Source organism: Passer domesticus, chromosome 3 (assembly GCF_036417665.1).
Source record: "Passer domesticus isolate bPasDom1 chromosome 3, bPasDom1.hap1, whole genome shotgun sequence".
Taxonomy (NCBI): Eukaryota; Metazoa; Chordata; class Aves; order Passeriformes; family Passeridae; genus Passer; species Passer domesticus.
In genome coordinates this window covers 15,936,407-15,949,821 of record NC_087476.1, presented here as the reverse complement: position 1 = coordinate 15,949,821, position 13,415 = coordinate 15,936,407, and the positions used below count along the sequence as shown (strand labels likewise).

General features: G+C 46.4%; 2 protein-coding genes across 9 annotated transcripts in view; one reads left to right on the top strand and one right to left on the bottom strand.

Annotated features, from left to right (window-relative positions):
• Window positions 1-611: 611 nt before the first annotated feature.
• On the top strand, window positions 612-9,507 carry IAH1 (isoamyl acetate hydrolyzing esterase 1 (putative)). Of its 3 annotated transcripts, XR_010358117.1 has the most exons (7): window positions 612-823; window positions 1,813-1,865; window positions 2,315-2,463; window positions 3,293-3,454; window positions 5,223-5,341; window positions 6,022-6,331; window positions 7,617-9,507. XR_010358117.1 is itself a non-coding variant. In XM_064411988.1 (6 exons), the coding sequence occupies exons 1-6, from the start codon at window positions 743-745 to the stop codon at window positions 6,187-6,189; spliced, it is 732 nt and encodes a 243-aa protein (XP_064268058.1). In that variant the 5' UTR covers window positions 612-742; the 3' UTR covers window positions 6,190-6,345. The 3 variants fall into 3 exon arrangements, 2 of the variants coding, with proteins under 2 accessions (XP_064268058.1, XP_064268059.1); XM_064411988.1 differs by lacking the exon at window positions 7,617-9,507 and having other exon boundaries at window positions 6,022-6,345; XM_064411989.1 differs by lacking the exons at window positions 612-823; window positions 7,617-9,507 and adding an exon at window positions 898-1,597 and having other exon boundaries at window positions 6,022-6,345.
• The window catches only part of ADAM17 (ADAM metallopeptidase domain 17), a 34,857-nt gene continuing 29,380 nt past the window's right edge, over window positions 7,939-13,415 (bottom strand). For all 6 annotated transcript variants that reach the window (XM_064411979.1, XM_064411981.1, XM_064411978.1 and 3 more), the window contains exons 17-19: window positions 12,193-12,281; window positions 11,517-11,573; window positions 7,939-9,964 (exon numbers count right to left, since the gene is read on the bottom strand). In XM_064411979.1, the coding sequence (XP_064268049.1) occupies window positions 9,614-9,964; window positions 11,517-11,573; window positions 12,193-12,281 (497 nt within the window). In that variant the 3' untranslated portion in view covers window positions 7,939-9,613. The remainder of the gene's footprint in view (window positions 9,965-11,516; window positions 11,574-12,192; window positions 12,282-13,415) is intronic.

The following is a 13,415-nucleotide window of genomic DNA, read 5'->3' as shown; positions in this document are numbered from 1 at the left end:
TATATTGAGTTTGCATATATAGTTTTGTTCCTGTTGAGGAAGTGATTTCCTGCATGCTTGTATCAGCATGAAGTCAAAAGAGACTTGAACACAACTGAAAACAGAATCCATGTTTTTATGGTGGGGTTAGTTTGGAACTTTGAAACTCTGCCTGCTGGCTTGCCTTTAACTGGACTAGAGGAACACCACCACCAGCAAGAGAAGTGGGGCTTATGACCTGTGACAGCCCCGTCTGCCCCAGGTCGGTGACCACCCCGGCCTGGGAGAAGGGACAGGGAATATCAGACATTGCAGGACACAGAGCAGAATTCCAAATACAGCGTGGCCGATGCTCTGAGGTAGCTGCTGCTGTTGTCAAACGATGATCTAGACAATTAGCGACACTTTCCTCCCCAGATTGTGTCGTTAGTACGCTAAACAGTATGTAGTATTTTAAATGAGGTAATTGCATTTTCTTAAGAAGGAAGTCCCTCTTCGAAACAGATAAAGACCGTGAAACTGCGCGCGTTCTCTCGGGAGCGCTTCCAGCACACGAGGGGTGTGTGAGGGCTGGGTCCCCGGCGCGTCCTCCCCGCGCACCTGCGCCACTGAGCCTTTAAAGAGAAAAGATTTGAGTGTGGCTGGAGCCTGAACGCGGTTGGGAACCGGAGCCGGGAGCCGGGGCCTTCCCCCGGCCCGCCCCGTTTCCCGCTGCGGAGGAAGCGGCGAGGCCGCCGCTCCCGGCGGATGTCCGGCCGCGGCCATGGCGCTGCCGGAGGCGGGAGCCCGCGGGCGGCTGCTGCGCTGGCCCCGCGTCGTTCTCTTCGGAGACTCCATCACTGAGGTACTGCCCGGCCCCGCCATTCCCGCAGGGAGCGCCCTGCCCAGCATGCCGGCAGCATGCCGGCGTTGGTCTGAGCGCCGTGCCGGCGGCGGGAAAGGCTCGGTCCGGGAGCGCTCCTGGCCCCGGCCACGGCCCCGGAGCCGCCTCACAGAAATTCTTGAGGTGGCTGTGTGGAGGCGCGGGGGTGAAGGTGTAGCTTGCGATGTTCCGGTGTCAGGGGCGTTTTCCATCCAGGGCCCAGCGTGCTGCCCATGACGCCTGCAGGGACCTGTGCTGTGCCCTCGGGCTCCTGCATCCCTGCTCCCTGTGTCCAGCTCAGCCAGCCCGGACACAGCTCCTCCACTGCGCTGGCTGCGCCTGCGGAACGTCTCTGAGGCAGCAGCAGCTTTTTGGCGATGATTTTGGGTCCGTGCCTTCTGTTCTGTGGGTTGGGTGGTGCGTCACGGAGCTGCCCTGATGAAAACCAGAGAGCAGGTTTATCTTTAATGGGAGATGGGTGTCTAAGCCGACTCACTGCAGAATTGTAGCAGAGAGGATGGTGCAGCGCTGGGAATAAGGAGAAGGAATTCCTTTTTGTGTTTCTGGAAGACGTAGGTATTAAACTGGACTCCATGAAGAGGGAGGATTTTTGAGAGGTGCTCTTCAGAATGAAAGGATCGTAGAAATAAAGTAGAAAAATATTCCAAACACAGCAAACCCTCACAGGCCAAAATGAAGCTACAGTCCAACAACAGTCTGGATTTTGAAGGGACCACAAGATCTGTCCCTCCAGAGGTACCAGCCCTGTGTTGCCTCAGGTGCCAGTGGTGTGCCTGGGTGACACCAGGACTCTGCCCTCAGAGGGACAGGGCAGGGAGGGAGGAAATGCACCAGAGCAGTGCCAGAGGCCATGCACAAAAGCTGTCCAGGTGCGAAGGTGCCAGTGGTGGGGCTAAGCTCTGGGGAACAAGTTCTGCCAGTGAGGATCTAACCATTTTCCTTGTTTTCAGTACTCCTTCCAGGAAAATGGCTGGGGGGCATACCTTGCTGAGAGACTGGTCAGGTAAGAGCTTAAATTTCAGAAGTAATTTCTAGCTTGCAGGAAGTCATGCAGCTTTTCTAAATGAAAACCAGCAGCAGTTAATATTTAGTACATGTTTATTTATTGACATTTTTTTATTTAGTGAAGTGGAACTGCCTTCTGGGCAGCATGCCCAGAACTGGTGGATATACTCATTGTGTGTTTCCACTCAAAGCTTGAGTGGAAATCAAAAATTCCTTAGTGATTGTCAGGATTGTTGTCCTGGTTCCGTGGTGTAACGGGTAAACAGTACATGTGCAGCCTGTGTGTGCACACTTTCAAAGCATGATCCCATTGAAAACTCGTGTGACATCTCATTTTTCCTGAGAGGCATGGAGGCAGATAGCCTGAGAGAATGGTTCAAACCTTCCAAAGTTTTGTTTTGGTGGACAGAGGAGAGATGTTCTTTTTGATGTGTGTCTCTGTTTCAGAAAATGTGATGTTGTGAACCGTGGGATCTCAGGGTACAACACCAGATGGGCAAAATTGATTCTTCCAAGACTGATCACTGAAAGTACTAGTCCTGACAGTATTGCTGCAGTTACTATTTTCTTTGGAGCTAATGACAGTGCTTTGAAAGGTAGAGTAGCCTGCTTTCTGTCTTTTTCTTTTTTCCTGTGAGCTGTTCTCTTAAAACAGTTTTACAGTTTAGCAAAATAGGCAGAACATTTCAGAACAGGCTTTTCCTGCTGCTTCTCCAGGAACTGATTACTCTCTTTCCATTTATATAGAACTTTGTTTTCTGTCATTTCATTTTTATTTAAAGCATGCAGTGCCTCTCCCTATCACCAAATTTTAATATTAGACAAATAAATTTCAGGAGGCTCAGGACTTAGTTGTGTAGCAGTTGCCTAAAATTGGAGTTGGGCATCCAGCTCTTTCTTCTGTCTTCAAAGGAGACTGATGAGCTCTCAGCAGATGGGCTGAGGGGAGGAGGGAAGGCAGCATTTGGATTCTCTTTCAGATGAGCTTAGCAAGATGCAGAGTCTGATCAAAATGATAAGTGCATGAAGGACTGACTGTATGTCCATGGGACTTTACAAAATTTTCTCTGCATCCAAGAATATTGGAAATCTTGAGTTTTGGTGCAGGTGAGGTTTGAGGTGATGATGTTTTCTGATACTAAGATATCAAAGTTGTGAAAAAAGCATCTTAAAAAAAACAGCTGTTGGGCTTTTTTTCCCCTGTGCCTTACTTGCCTGTTGCAAATGCTGTCTTTAAACTCTTGATCTGTCTGCTTTGGGTATTGAGGAACAGAATTTTCCTACCACACTTCCCAAATCCATGACTGAGAGGAACTGCATCCTGGAAGGGTGTGTCCATGGCCATATGTGCAACAGGGCTGTTATGCTGTGTAAGAAGGCTGCAGGGAGCTCAGCCCCACTGATCATGTGCTGCACCCCTGACAGAGCTGAACCCCAAGCAGCACGTGCCTCTGGAGGAGTACGCCGCCAACCTGAAGAGCATGGTGCAGTACCTGAAGTCAGTAGACATTACTGCAGACAAGATTATTTTGATAACACCCCCACCTCTTCAGGAATCAGCTTGGGAAAAGGCATGTCTTGCCAAAGGTAAAGCAGTGATGAGGATGGATGGAATTTCTGCATTTTACCAGTGCAGTGTAAGTGACAGATCCCAGGTTGTCAGGTGATTTCCTTCATGTGTGTGCCATATTACAGTCATGTTCTTTTTGGAAAAGGGCTGCTGTTTTACTAAACAACTTCTGGATAAGCTCATGGAGTAACTGCCAAGTAACGACAAACATCCTTTCCAAAGTGCTGATTGATCTGTTAATGCATAGAACTGGCAGAAGTGGCTGCCCTTGAAGAACATGGGGTTTGTCAACATGTCCTAGGCAGATTCTGTCGTGTCCCAGCAGCTTCCAGAATAATACAAATAACTGAAGAAACGTTGGCATTGTGGGCCTTAGAAAAGTTTTTACTGGGTACAGCAGATTTCACATCTGTTTGGATAAGCTGTGATATCCTAGCCAGGATTATTTTAAAGTTAATAAAAATAATGCCAGAGAATATCATATTCTAAGGATGGTAATAAAAATGCTTGAAAAAGAAGAAAAAGGTAGTTAAATTATTTCCCATTATGTTATTTAAGCTAATTCTAAAATTAGAGACATAATAGCACCACTTCATGTTACTGAGCTGGTGGAAATTGCCATAATCCCATTGACTCCAGCAGTGGCAGTTTATACTTCCTGAGAGCAATGTGCTCTTTTCTGTTGGGACATCTCATCCAGTTCTTGCACATGTATAAAAAATTTCTGAGTTAGGTCAGGTACAAATATATAGTACATAGATATACATATACATAGATATAGAGGTGGTGCCTTCATGGCACAGTTTTCTATGATTTAAGTGGTGTTGCATATCCTGAGTCATGTTTTCAATCAAAGTAGTAGAACTTTGAAGATGACTCTAAATTTAAACTGTGTTAAATCAGACAACATTATTGTATGAATTTGCATTAGGAGGCTTTGATGTGATGTCATGTGGGCACACCCAAATGCTGCTTATCTGGCTTCCAGCTGTCAAGAAGCACTTATAATGTTAATCCATTTTCCTCTTAAAAGTGTCCTTTTTATGGGGTAGGGATGGAGGAAACTTGAATTTAGAGCATTGAGTCTGCAAACGTGTCTAAAAGAGAGTACTGGCTAGGGATGGAACAAAGACAGGGTGATCTCAGACCATGGACCACAAATGAAGTGTTGTGGGCACAATAAGCAGCAGTATCAGCCCGTCTGCCCTCCAGTACCAAGGAGAAGTTCTCTGCCTGGTTCTGGTTTTGTCAGATCTCAAAGGAAAGGAGAGATGGGAAGCAGGAGGATGGTGATGTTCACAGGAGCCTTCATCCAGGTGCAAAAAGTAGCAAGAGGGCTACTGCAAGGAGCAGTTCCATGTGGACTCAGACAGAAAGCAGAAGGCAACTTGTAAATAGATTTCCATTTACTTAACTCTTTTACCTGCCTTAGTAGGTGTCTGAAGAGTTTTAAATCTAAGCACTGCTTTCTCCTGAAGCTTGCCAGAAGGTGAGAGCTGTGAGCAGCAGAATTACACTGTCTGCTTGTTGCTCTTGCTTCTCTCTCAACCTGATGCTTTTCTTCAAAAGAGACATTTTCAAGTGACTCAGAAGCAAAGGGTGCCCTGAAAAAGACCACACAAGCTGTAGCTCCCAGCCACTGACATTGCTGTGCTTTGGATTTAGTTTGTGATTGGTTGTGTCTGCTGGTTTAATGCCTGATGCAGATGGTGTGTGCCACAGAGGAGTGAAATGGTGCTGCATCAGTGGCGGGCTCTGGATGTTCTCCTTGTTTCTGCTTGGCAGGTGAGAAACTGAACCGCAGCAACGGCACCACGGGGCAGTACGCGCAGGCCTGCGTGCAGGCCGCCCGGGAGTGCGGCACCGAGGTGCTCGACCTCTGGAGCCTGATGCAGAGGAATCAGGTACCATGAAATCAGAAATAGTTGAACTGTCACAAACTGGGAAACGCATCATTTAGCACAGAGGAGCCAGTGGTGCTGTGTTATCACTGAAATGCTACCAAATACATCCAAATTACACTGTAGGGAAGGACAAATATAATCCAGAGTGCTTCATAGCTGGCAGTGAGAAATAAAGCTGTATGCAGCCTGGCCATGGTGCTTGGTTAGCAAATATCCTGAGTACATTATATCTAAGTAGCCTTTTCCTTGAACTTGAGTCATGGAATAGTTTAGGTTGGAAGGGGCCTCTGGAGGTTTCTTGTCCAACCCACGGTGCAGTGTTGGGCTCATTTCAAGGTCAGACGTGGTTGCACAAGGGTGTTGCTGATGCTTCTGGCCAAATACCCAAACTCATCCATGGGAGACTGCACACTTTTCCTGTGAGTAGGTAACTCTGGTTTGGACCCTGAACATTTTCTCTCCCCAGTGCAGTAGACTACTGACTTTTGATTACATCACTTAATCCTATGGTCTTTTAGTGATGAATAGCAGTGATTTTGGCCATCAGAACATTCTCTTAACATTTTAACATAAACAGTGAAAAATAAAACCAGTTTACCAGCTGACTTTGAAGGATTACTAAAGGCTGTCTCTTTGCAGCTAGCAAATCCACTAATAAATGGTTTTAACCTCACTTGTAGGATTTCTCTTCCTATTTGTCTGATGGTCTTCATTTATCAACAAAAGGCAACAGCTTTCTAGCAGCTCAGCTGTGGTCACGCCTGGAAAACAAACTGTCTGCTCTTCCTTCACTGCTTCCTTACTGGCGTGACGTGGACCACACGAACCCCGAGGCCAGTCTTCTGTGACAGCCCTGCAGGGAGGAGCCAGACAGAGCCAGCTCATTGTCCACCAACGTGCTGCAAACTGTATCCTCAGCGAACAGGACACTGGGGAGTGCCCAGCAATGCTCTCCTCTGTCCCCTTCTCTTGGTCTGTGGGAGAATAAAGGTGAGACCACTTGGGGTGTGTCCTGCGGTGGTGGTTCTTCATGCTGCTGTTCCAGGATAGCTGTGGGGATGAGTAGCTCTTTCCTTGGAGGACTCGGAGGAAAATGAGTCTCAGCTGTTCCATAGCCGAGGGCTAGAGGCTGCCCTGAGAGTTCCTGCTGAGCTTTGGGGACTGCACTGTGATTAATCCCATCTACTTGCTTTAAAGGCTTGGAAGAGGCAGTAGTGTGGAGTTTGTCAAGAGCCGTTAGTGTCAATCCAAATTCATTTATGTGGATGTAATACAGCAGGAACAGCAGTTCCCTAAGTTTTAGTGTGGCTTTGGTATTGATAGAGAGTAGTTTAGAGCAGGGCTTTTAAAATTTAACTTACTCTGGCACCAGCAGCAGCTTCTTTATACCCAGCTCTTCTGTATAGGCACAGGTTTCTGACCAGTGCATGTTTTTGAGCAGTATGAAACTGGTGATACATGACCTTGGAGAAACTAGAAAAGGTCTGCATCTCTGCTGCCAAAGCTGCATCGTATGCCATTTGCCATCAAGTTAAGAAGACCTTTCAAGTGAGTTGTTAAAATAATTTTACAACTCATCTTACACATAAGTACTGCAGACTATGCAGCTTTTGGCCAAGAGAACACAAATTACAAAACTGCCTTTACAAACAAAAAAACCAATTATCTGCAACCTAAATGAAATTCAACAAGTATGGAAAAAATGTTTGGGAAATGATTGTCTAGCAAGCCAGACAGCAGCAAAAATGAGGATACAACTAACCACACATAAAAATATCACTGCAGCTATAACCCCTGCATAGTTCTGGGCTGTATTAACAGCTATGTTGGCATGGAACAGGTGTGCTGTTATGTAGGGGGTGAGAGACTAATGAGAGGCTCTCATGCTGTCCTGTACTGTTAGCGCCATTAGACTCCCTTTGCTTCATTAAATAATTAAGACAAGCTGGCCAAGACCTGTCATCTACTATGTAACAGTGTTGTAAACTGAACCATAAGTATTTTTCATGTGCCTGGAGCCAGAGCAGAAGCAAGTTTAATATATAAATATTTATGAGTATTAAACAGGACTATCCTTTCTGTAATAAATGCTTACAGAAAATATTGGCTGAACAGCCAAAGGGGTTCCTAGGGGGAAGCTCTGGCTCTTCCTGCCTTAGATGTTATGAACAAACCACGCAAGTACTGCTTTCAGTTGCTGGAATAGAGCTCGGGCTGGGGAATGGATTCAGTGATTTCCAAGGCCTGCTCCAAATCTCTGTTTTCATGCTCCCAGGCACCTGCCACTGCATGGTTTTCACCTGGGATGTAAAGACCTTTGTGTTGAGAACATGTACTCACAGATCTGGGAGCTGAACAGCATTTGAGCACAGCCCCATTCCTCAGGCATTTCGTGTCACCATCTGAACTGATGATAATCTGCAGGACACATGGCAGTACCAGCTCCAGCCCTCATGGTGCAGGTCTGGCCTCTGCAGCAGCTGAGCTCAGAAAGGAGCAGTCAGAAATCCTGCCTGGCTGCATGCCAGACTTTTAACCCAGGCTTTGACAACCAGAGAATGGAGATCTTTTAGAAGAGGACGGCATAGAAACAGCTCTTGTTTAACTGATTTTTTTAATAAAAAAAGCTTTTATTTTATTTTGTTGGGAATTAAATTAACTCCTCACATGTGTACTTTGCACTGAATCAAAAAAAGAAACCTGAACAAAAACAAACAACCCCAAACAAAGTTCAAAACCATTATATAAAACATCATAGCTAGTCAGACAGGAATACCATAAGGCACACATTCAAGTAACTAGTGTAACAAGTATCCTTGGGTGTGGAGGAGAGGGAGCACTCACACAGCTTTGCAGCACAGGTTCAGTTCCTTTCCCTCACATTTAAAAACATGGGCTCACCGCAGCCGCGCTTCCCTGTGCCTGAGTCCAGGCTTGCAAGAGTTAAATGGTTCTGCCCTTGGCCACGTTCTGTCAGTTTAATCAATAGATTATTGTGGGAGAAACCAGCTGCAGAATGAAGGTGCTGCTGTACTGCCAGGACAGTTGCTCTGTGACTCCACTCTGTCAGTCCATCTGCTGCCAAGCTAAAACAACGCTCATGTGCCAGTCCCAGCTCACCTGAGGGATCTCCAGCTGTACAGAAGACACCATCCAATTTTCAGCTTCTTACATCATGTTTTACTACCTGTGTGAGTATCTGTATTCACAAAATCTCCTCCTTATACTTACCCTGCAAGTTTTACAAAGGTTTATTTCTTTATTCAATTCACAATTGTTTTTAAACAAATGCCTCCCCTGCAATGGAGTGATTTTTTCCCATCATTCATGCAGTAGGAGCTTCCAAAGGCCACAGAGACCACAGAAAACTGAGCTCAGTAATTTGAAAATTTCAACAATAGTGTTGCCTGTTTTAAAATAACATTTGGAGAAACATTTCTGCACCAAAACTGCTGTAAACAGCAGTTTAAAATGTCATCTGCATAAATTATTTCTTTAAGCTTCTTTCTCCAACCAGACACCTGCGACACACAAACCTTAGTGCAGAGTGGGAAGCTCCCAACAAAAGCCACCACGACAAGGCAGCCTCACCACTGAGGCAGAAGAGTTTCATGCTAGAGGAGCATTTCTCATGCACCATGTACAGCCAGTCCAGTGTAACAGCCTCTGTGATCCTTTTATTTATACAGAAGCTGGGCCTTTTATGTTGCTTTATTCTGATTATGCATTGTACTGAATGCTGCAAGACTGTATTTTTATCCATTTCATTACACTCTGTTCTCAAGGCATTTGCTTAGGCTTTTGGTTACATGTACCTTAAACTGCTAAATTATCTACTCTATTATGGAACATACTGCAGAGTTCATTTTGGTTTTAAAAGCCCCTTAATTTTGTCTATCAGTGCTGTGAGACTACAAAATATTAAATTATAAAAAAAGGCTGATATACACAATCCAATATCCATCAGGACATTTGGCTTTGCACCACAGGTTGAAGGAAATGTTAAAGGTCAAGGAAGTAGAAAAACAAATCCAAAAAGCTTCAAAAACAAGCCAGTTCTAGTTCGGATTTTCCTTTTTAAAAGATATAATGCTCTAATAAATGTAGTTTAAGGAAGGTCATACACATGACCAGCATCTGCAGTAGGTCACTTCCTTATTCTCCCACTCCCTCACAAAAATATATATACATATATTTATATTTATAGAAATGAAATGGTTTCAGATCCTTGTTTTGCAGACGGGAGCCATACACTTAGAAGGCAGCAGGGCACTAGCACTCTGTTTCTTTGCTGTCCACCCGGTTCTGGCGCTGCAGTTTGAAGGACGAAGCTTTCTCACTCCTGATGACAGGATGGTCTGTCAAGTCCTCGAAAGATTTGGCGGCAGAGCTGCTGTTTGGGAAGGGGTCCTTGTCGAAGGCGTCCTCGTCGATGTGCGAGTCGGTGCTGGGGTCCTCCTGGATGGTGTCCATGCGCTGGTGGTCCTGCTTGGGCGGCGCGGGCGCGGCGGGCGCGGGCGCCAGGGGCTGCAGCGGCTGGTGCCGGCTCGCCGCCTGCGCCGCGGGGAACGGCTTGATGATGCGGACGGAGGCCGAGTCCAGGCTGCTCAGCATCTCCACGTTCTGCAAGACACAAGCGGCCACGTCACCGGCAAAAGCAACCAGCAGCCAGTGCAGGGACAGCAGCATTTTTAAAGGGAGGAGGCGCGTTCTGAGGAGCAGCTGCATTCCTGGGGAACAGCTTAAAGGCTGCCGTGTCCTCCGTGCCGCTCCCTGAAGGCAGAAAGGCTGTTCTGTCTCTGCTTCCTCCTCTGTATAAAGCACCACAGGTGACAGCCTCACTGGGAAGAGCTGATGAGTTGGCCCTTCCTTCCTGGGGCCCAAACTGCTTTGGCAAAGCCTAGGACTGGAAATGCAAGGTCAAGCTACATGGCACAGAGCTCACTGTAGGGAAACAGTCCAAGGTACAACTTATTCCAGTTCTCCAGCTTGGAGAGTTCATGGTTTCATGTACAAGAGCTGCACTTCACACAGGGTCAAACACTGCAGGGATCTGTGTCATTGTACTCAACCCAGATTAAGTTCAAGGCCATTGATGTCTGCTACTATTTCAGGATGGTTTGGAAAATATCCAGACATCTCTAAGCATAAAAACTCCCCAAGGAGCTCAGCAAATGCTAATACTGGGAAGAATGAGGTGTTTACCTGCTACCATTTCCCAACTCTCCATCCTCAGCAGATTCAGAAGTCACAAAATCTGTTTGTTAAACTATTGCTGGTGCAAGGAGAGAATTGGCTATACCTGTGCTGTCTCTCATGCCTCTAGGATTTTCTCAATTGAATGCAGGTAAGAAGCACAAAGATAACTTTTCTCATGTCACAGCTATGGGGCACTCAAACTAAGATCACCCTCAGTTCTGTCACGGTAGATGACAAAGGCACTCTGCCTCAGTGGTTTCCAACTTCAGTATGCTTCTTCCAATAGTTGTACAAGGAAGAGCTTTGCAAAGCTTTTTTCCCCTCCCCCAACAGAACTCTTCCTTAACTGAATATTTTAGTTCTTAATAGGAACTGGAAAAATACCCAAACCTCTATGTCACAAGATGCCCCGTGCTGGACTGTAATTAAAATTTATCTTGGCACTTTTTTTGTTCTTCCCCTCTCCCAGCTCATTTATCTGCAAGGTGAGAAGTGCTACTGATGTGACCCTTGAGCAACTAGAAGGCTGTAGCACATCTGCTGCTAGAAGCCACCTCCTGCAAACAGCCATTCTGCAGCACAGACACTGCATTCTGCAGAGGTTTTTGAGCCTCGTGCTTCAGTGACTGCAGTGGCTGGGAACTGGCAGCCTGTGGTGGTGCTGCCCAGTGTGCTGTGCCGAGGGGATGCTGGGCACGGGTGCAGCCCCAGGGGGCTTCCTGCCCCTCTCTGCTGCACCAGAGGGGCTCTGCCAACAAGGCTCAGCTCTAACAGGAAGGAGGAATCAGACCCTGCAGTGCTTGGTAAGAGTGAACAGAGGCTTGTTCAGAAACCAGCTTCCCCTCTCATGGATTCACCCCTGTGCAGCGTGGGGCTCTCTCTTACTACTCTTATTATTCTGCAGACACCTGAGGTTCAGGTTTTCCAATACACATGGGGCAGCATTCTGGCAATCCAGACTTAGACAGCAACTTACACTGGGGCAGAACAGGGACTTTGTGTTCTCCTCATACTGCTTGTCCAATTTCTTGTCCTATTGAAAAACACACAACAAAATAAGAAAGTTAATTTCCCTATGGCAAAGACTTGTTTCTCTTGCAGGGACTCAGCACTTTGTGGGGGTCCCCTACTTCCCATGCCTTCCCATTCATCCCAGGAGTGCTTGTGGGCACAGCATCCCTTTGCTCCAAGCCCACACACCACATGTCCACACTCTAAGTGGCCATGAGCTCACTGACTCTTTATCCATCCACGCAAGATCAACTAAGATCACTTCCCACTCTGGGTCTTCTCTCAAAATGTGGGTGTCTTTTCTTCACAGGGCTTTAGAAGACTTTGTTTTTAATGATAAAAATACTAAAATTATACTTGGGTGGAACTCAGAAGGCAGAGAAAGAAAATCTGCCTGGGAAAGAATGGGAAAGGCTCCAGGGAATAGTCATGGGAGCAGTGGGTCTGCCAGGGCCTGGCAGAGTTTAGCAAGAGTTTTGCCTACTGAAGGAGCAAGTAAGCCTTACATATGCTGGATTTCCCCCCAGGGTTTGCTAAAAGCTTCCCATCATTTCTCCCACAGCCATCTGGCACTTCACATATGAAGGGTGTTCTCACAGCAAAATCCAACAGAGCAGTCATCTCAAAGACAGCTTACTCACCACACAGTGCACAAGGATGCTGAGAGGAATCCAAAACAGTAAGGAGAAGACAAGCACAGAGCCCACTATATTATCTGCCAGGAACTTCCCTGTGGAACCAGTTCAGATCTGTCAGTTACCCACCAAATACTGTTTCATGAACACACACACATCTATCCCCCCTTCTGCAGCCACTGCTCAGGCAAGTGAAGCCCCAGAATTGCTTAGAGAAGCACAGGCTGTCTACTTTGGAGTAGGCAAAGATAAAACTACACAATTTAAAAATCTCTATCCAGTATGTTAACAATAACAGGTTTTTCTCTGTTGTTCTCTGAAGAGAAATGCTGTCAGGCTGTAATAGTGAATGTGGGTTGTTTTGGAACAGCCTATACTGAGCCAGCCAAGCTGCCCCTCTCACTTATACAAGACACACTGCGAGTCCATGACCACATTCCTATGTAGCAGTCATTTGATCTCTACCTGCCTCCACACACAAAATATCTGGATGCCAAAGATTCAAAAATTGCCTCTATCCAAGCAGACTAAATAGCTTTATCAGTTACCTAAGAAACAATTTTTTGTCCCTGAAACGTGAGATTGAAAGCTGCAGCTCAGATAATTGCACTGTGCAGGCACAGTGGTGCCATGAGCACACACAGGGCTCATGACACAGCACCAGATTAACCACGGGTTTTGTCTGGTGCCAGTAACAGAGTGAGACACTGGGGGTGACACCTGGGGTGAGGTGACACCTGGGGTGAGGTGACATGACACCTGCTTGGGTTGCACAGTTGGGATCAAGACCAGGAAGGCCCACTCAGTCACAGGGAGTGACTCAGCACGGGCACAGCTTGAGGTGTGTGACCTCTGGTTTTCTTAAATGACAGAGAAAGGAAGTGTTCCCCTCCTCCTCTGTTGACATTTAAATCCCACTGAGAGGCCCACTTTACACCCTGCTGAATCTAGCTGACCTCTAAAGAGACTGACTGTTACTTGCTTTTCTCTAATTAACCTAGTTCTTGATATTCAGACAAGAAGCTATCATCCCTTTCACAAGCTTGGAAGATGCCTAGGAAAAAAATGGAGTAGAAAAATGCAACACAATCTCCCATCCTTTCAGCTTTAAAAGGTGAGATCAGTAGTGTCAAACTTCAGGCAAAAATACACTTTGATATATCGCAAGCACAGCTATCCTTGCACTCAGTGAATAAATCCAGGCAGCTAACTCCCCCCAAGGATTTAGA

Excerpts from the sequence above, each read along its gene's own strand:
- IAH1 (XM_064411988.1), top strand. The coding sequence starts at position 743 with ATGGCGCTGCCGGAGGCGGGAGCCCGCGGGCGGCTGCTGCGCTGGCCC. Across the intron at positions 1,866-2,314 it reads CTTGCTGAGAGACTGGTCAG|AAAATGTGATGTTGTGAACC; the intron begins GTAAGAGCTTAA and ends TCTCTGTTTCAG. Across the intron at positions 5,342-6,021 it reads GCCTGATGCAGAGGAATCAG|GATTTCTCTTCCTATTTGTC; the intron begins GTACCATGAAAT and ends CCTCACTTGTAG.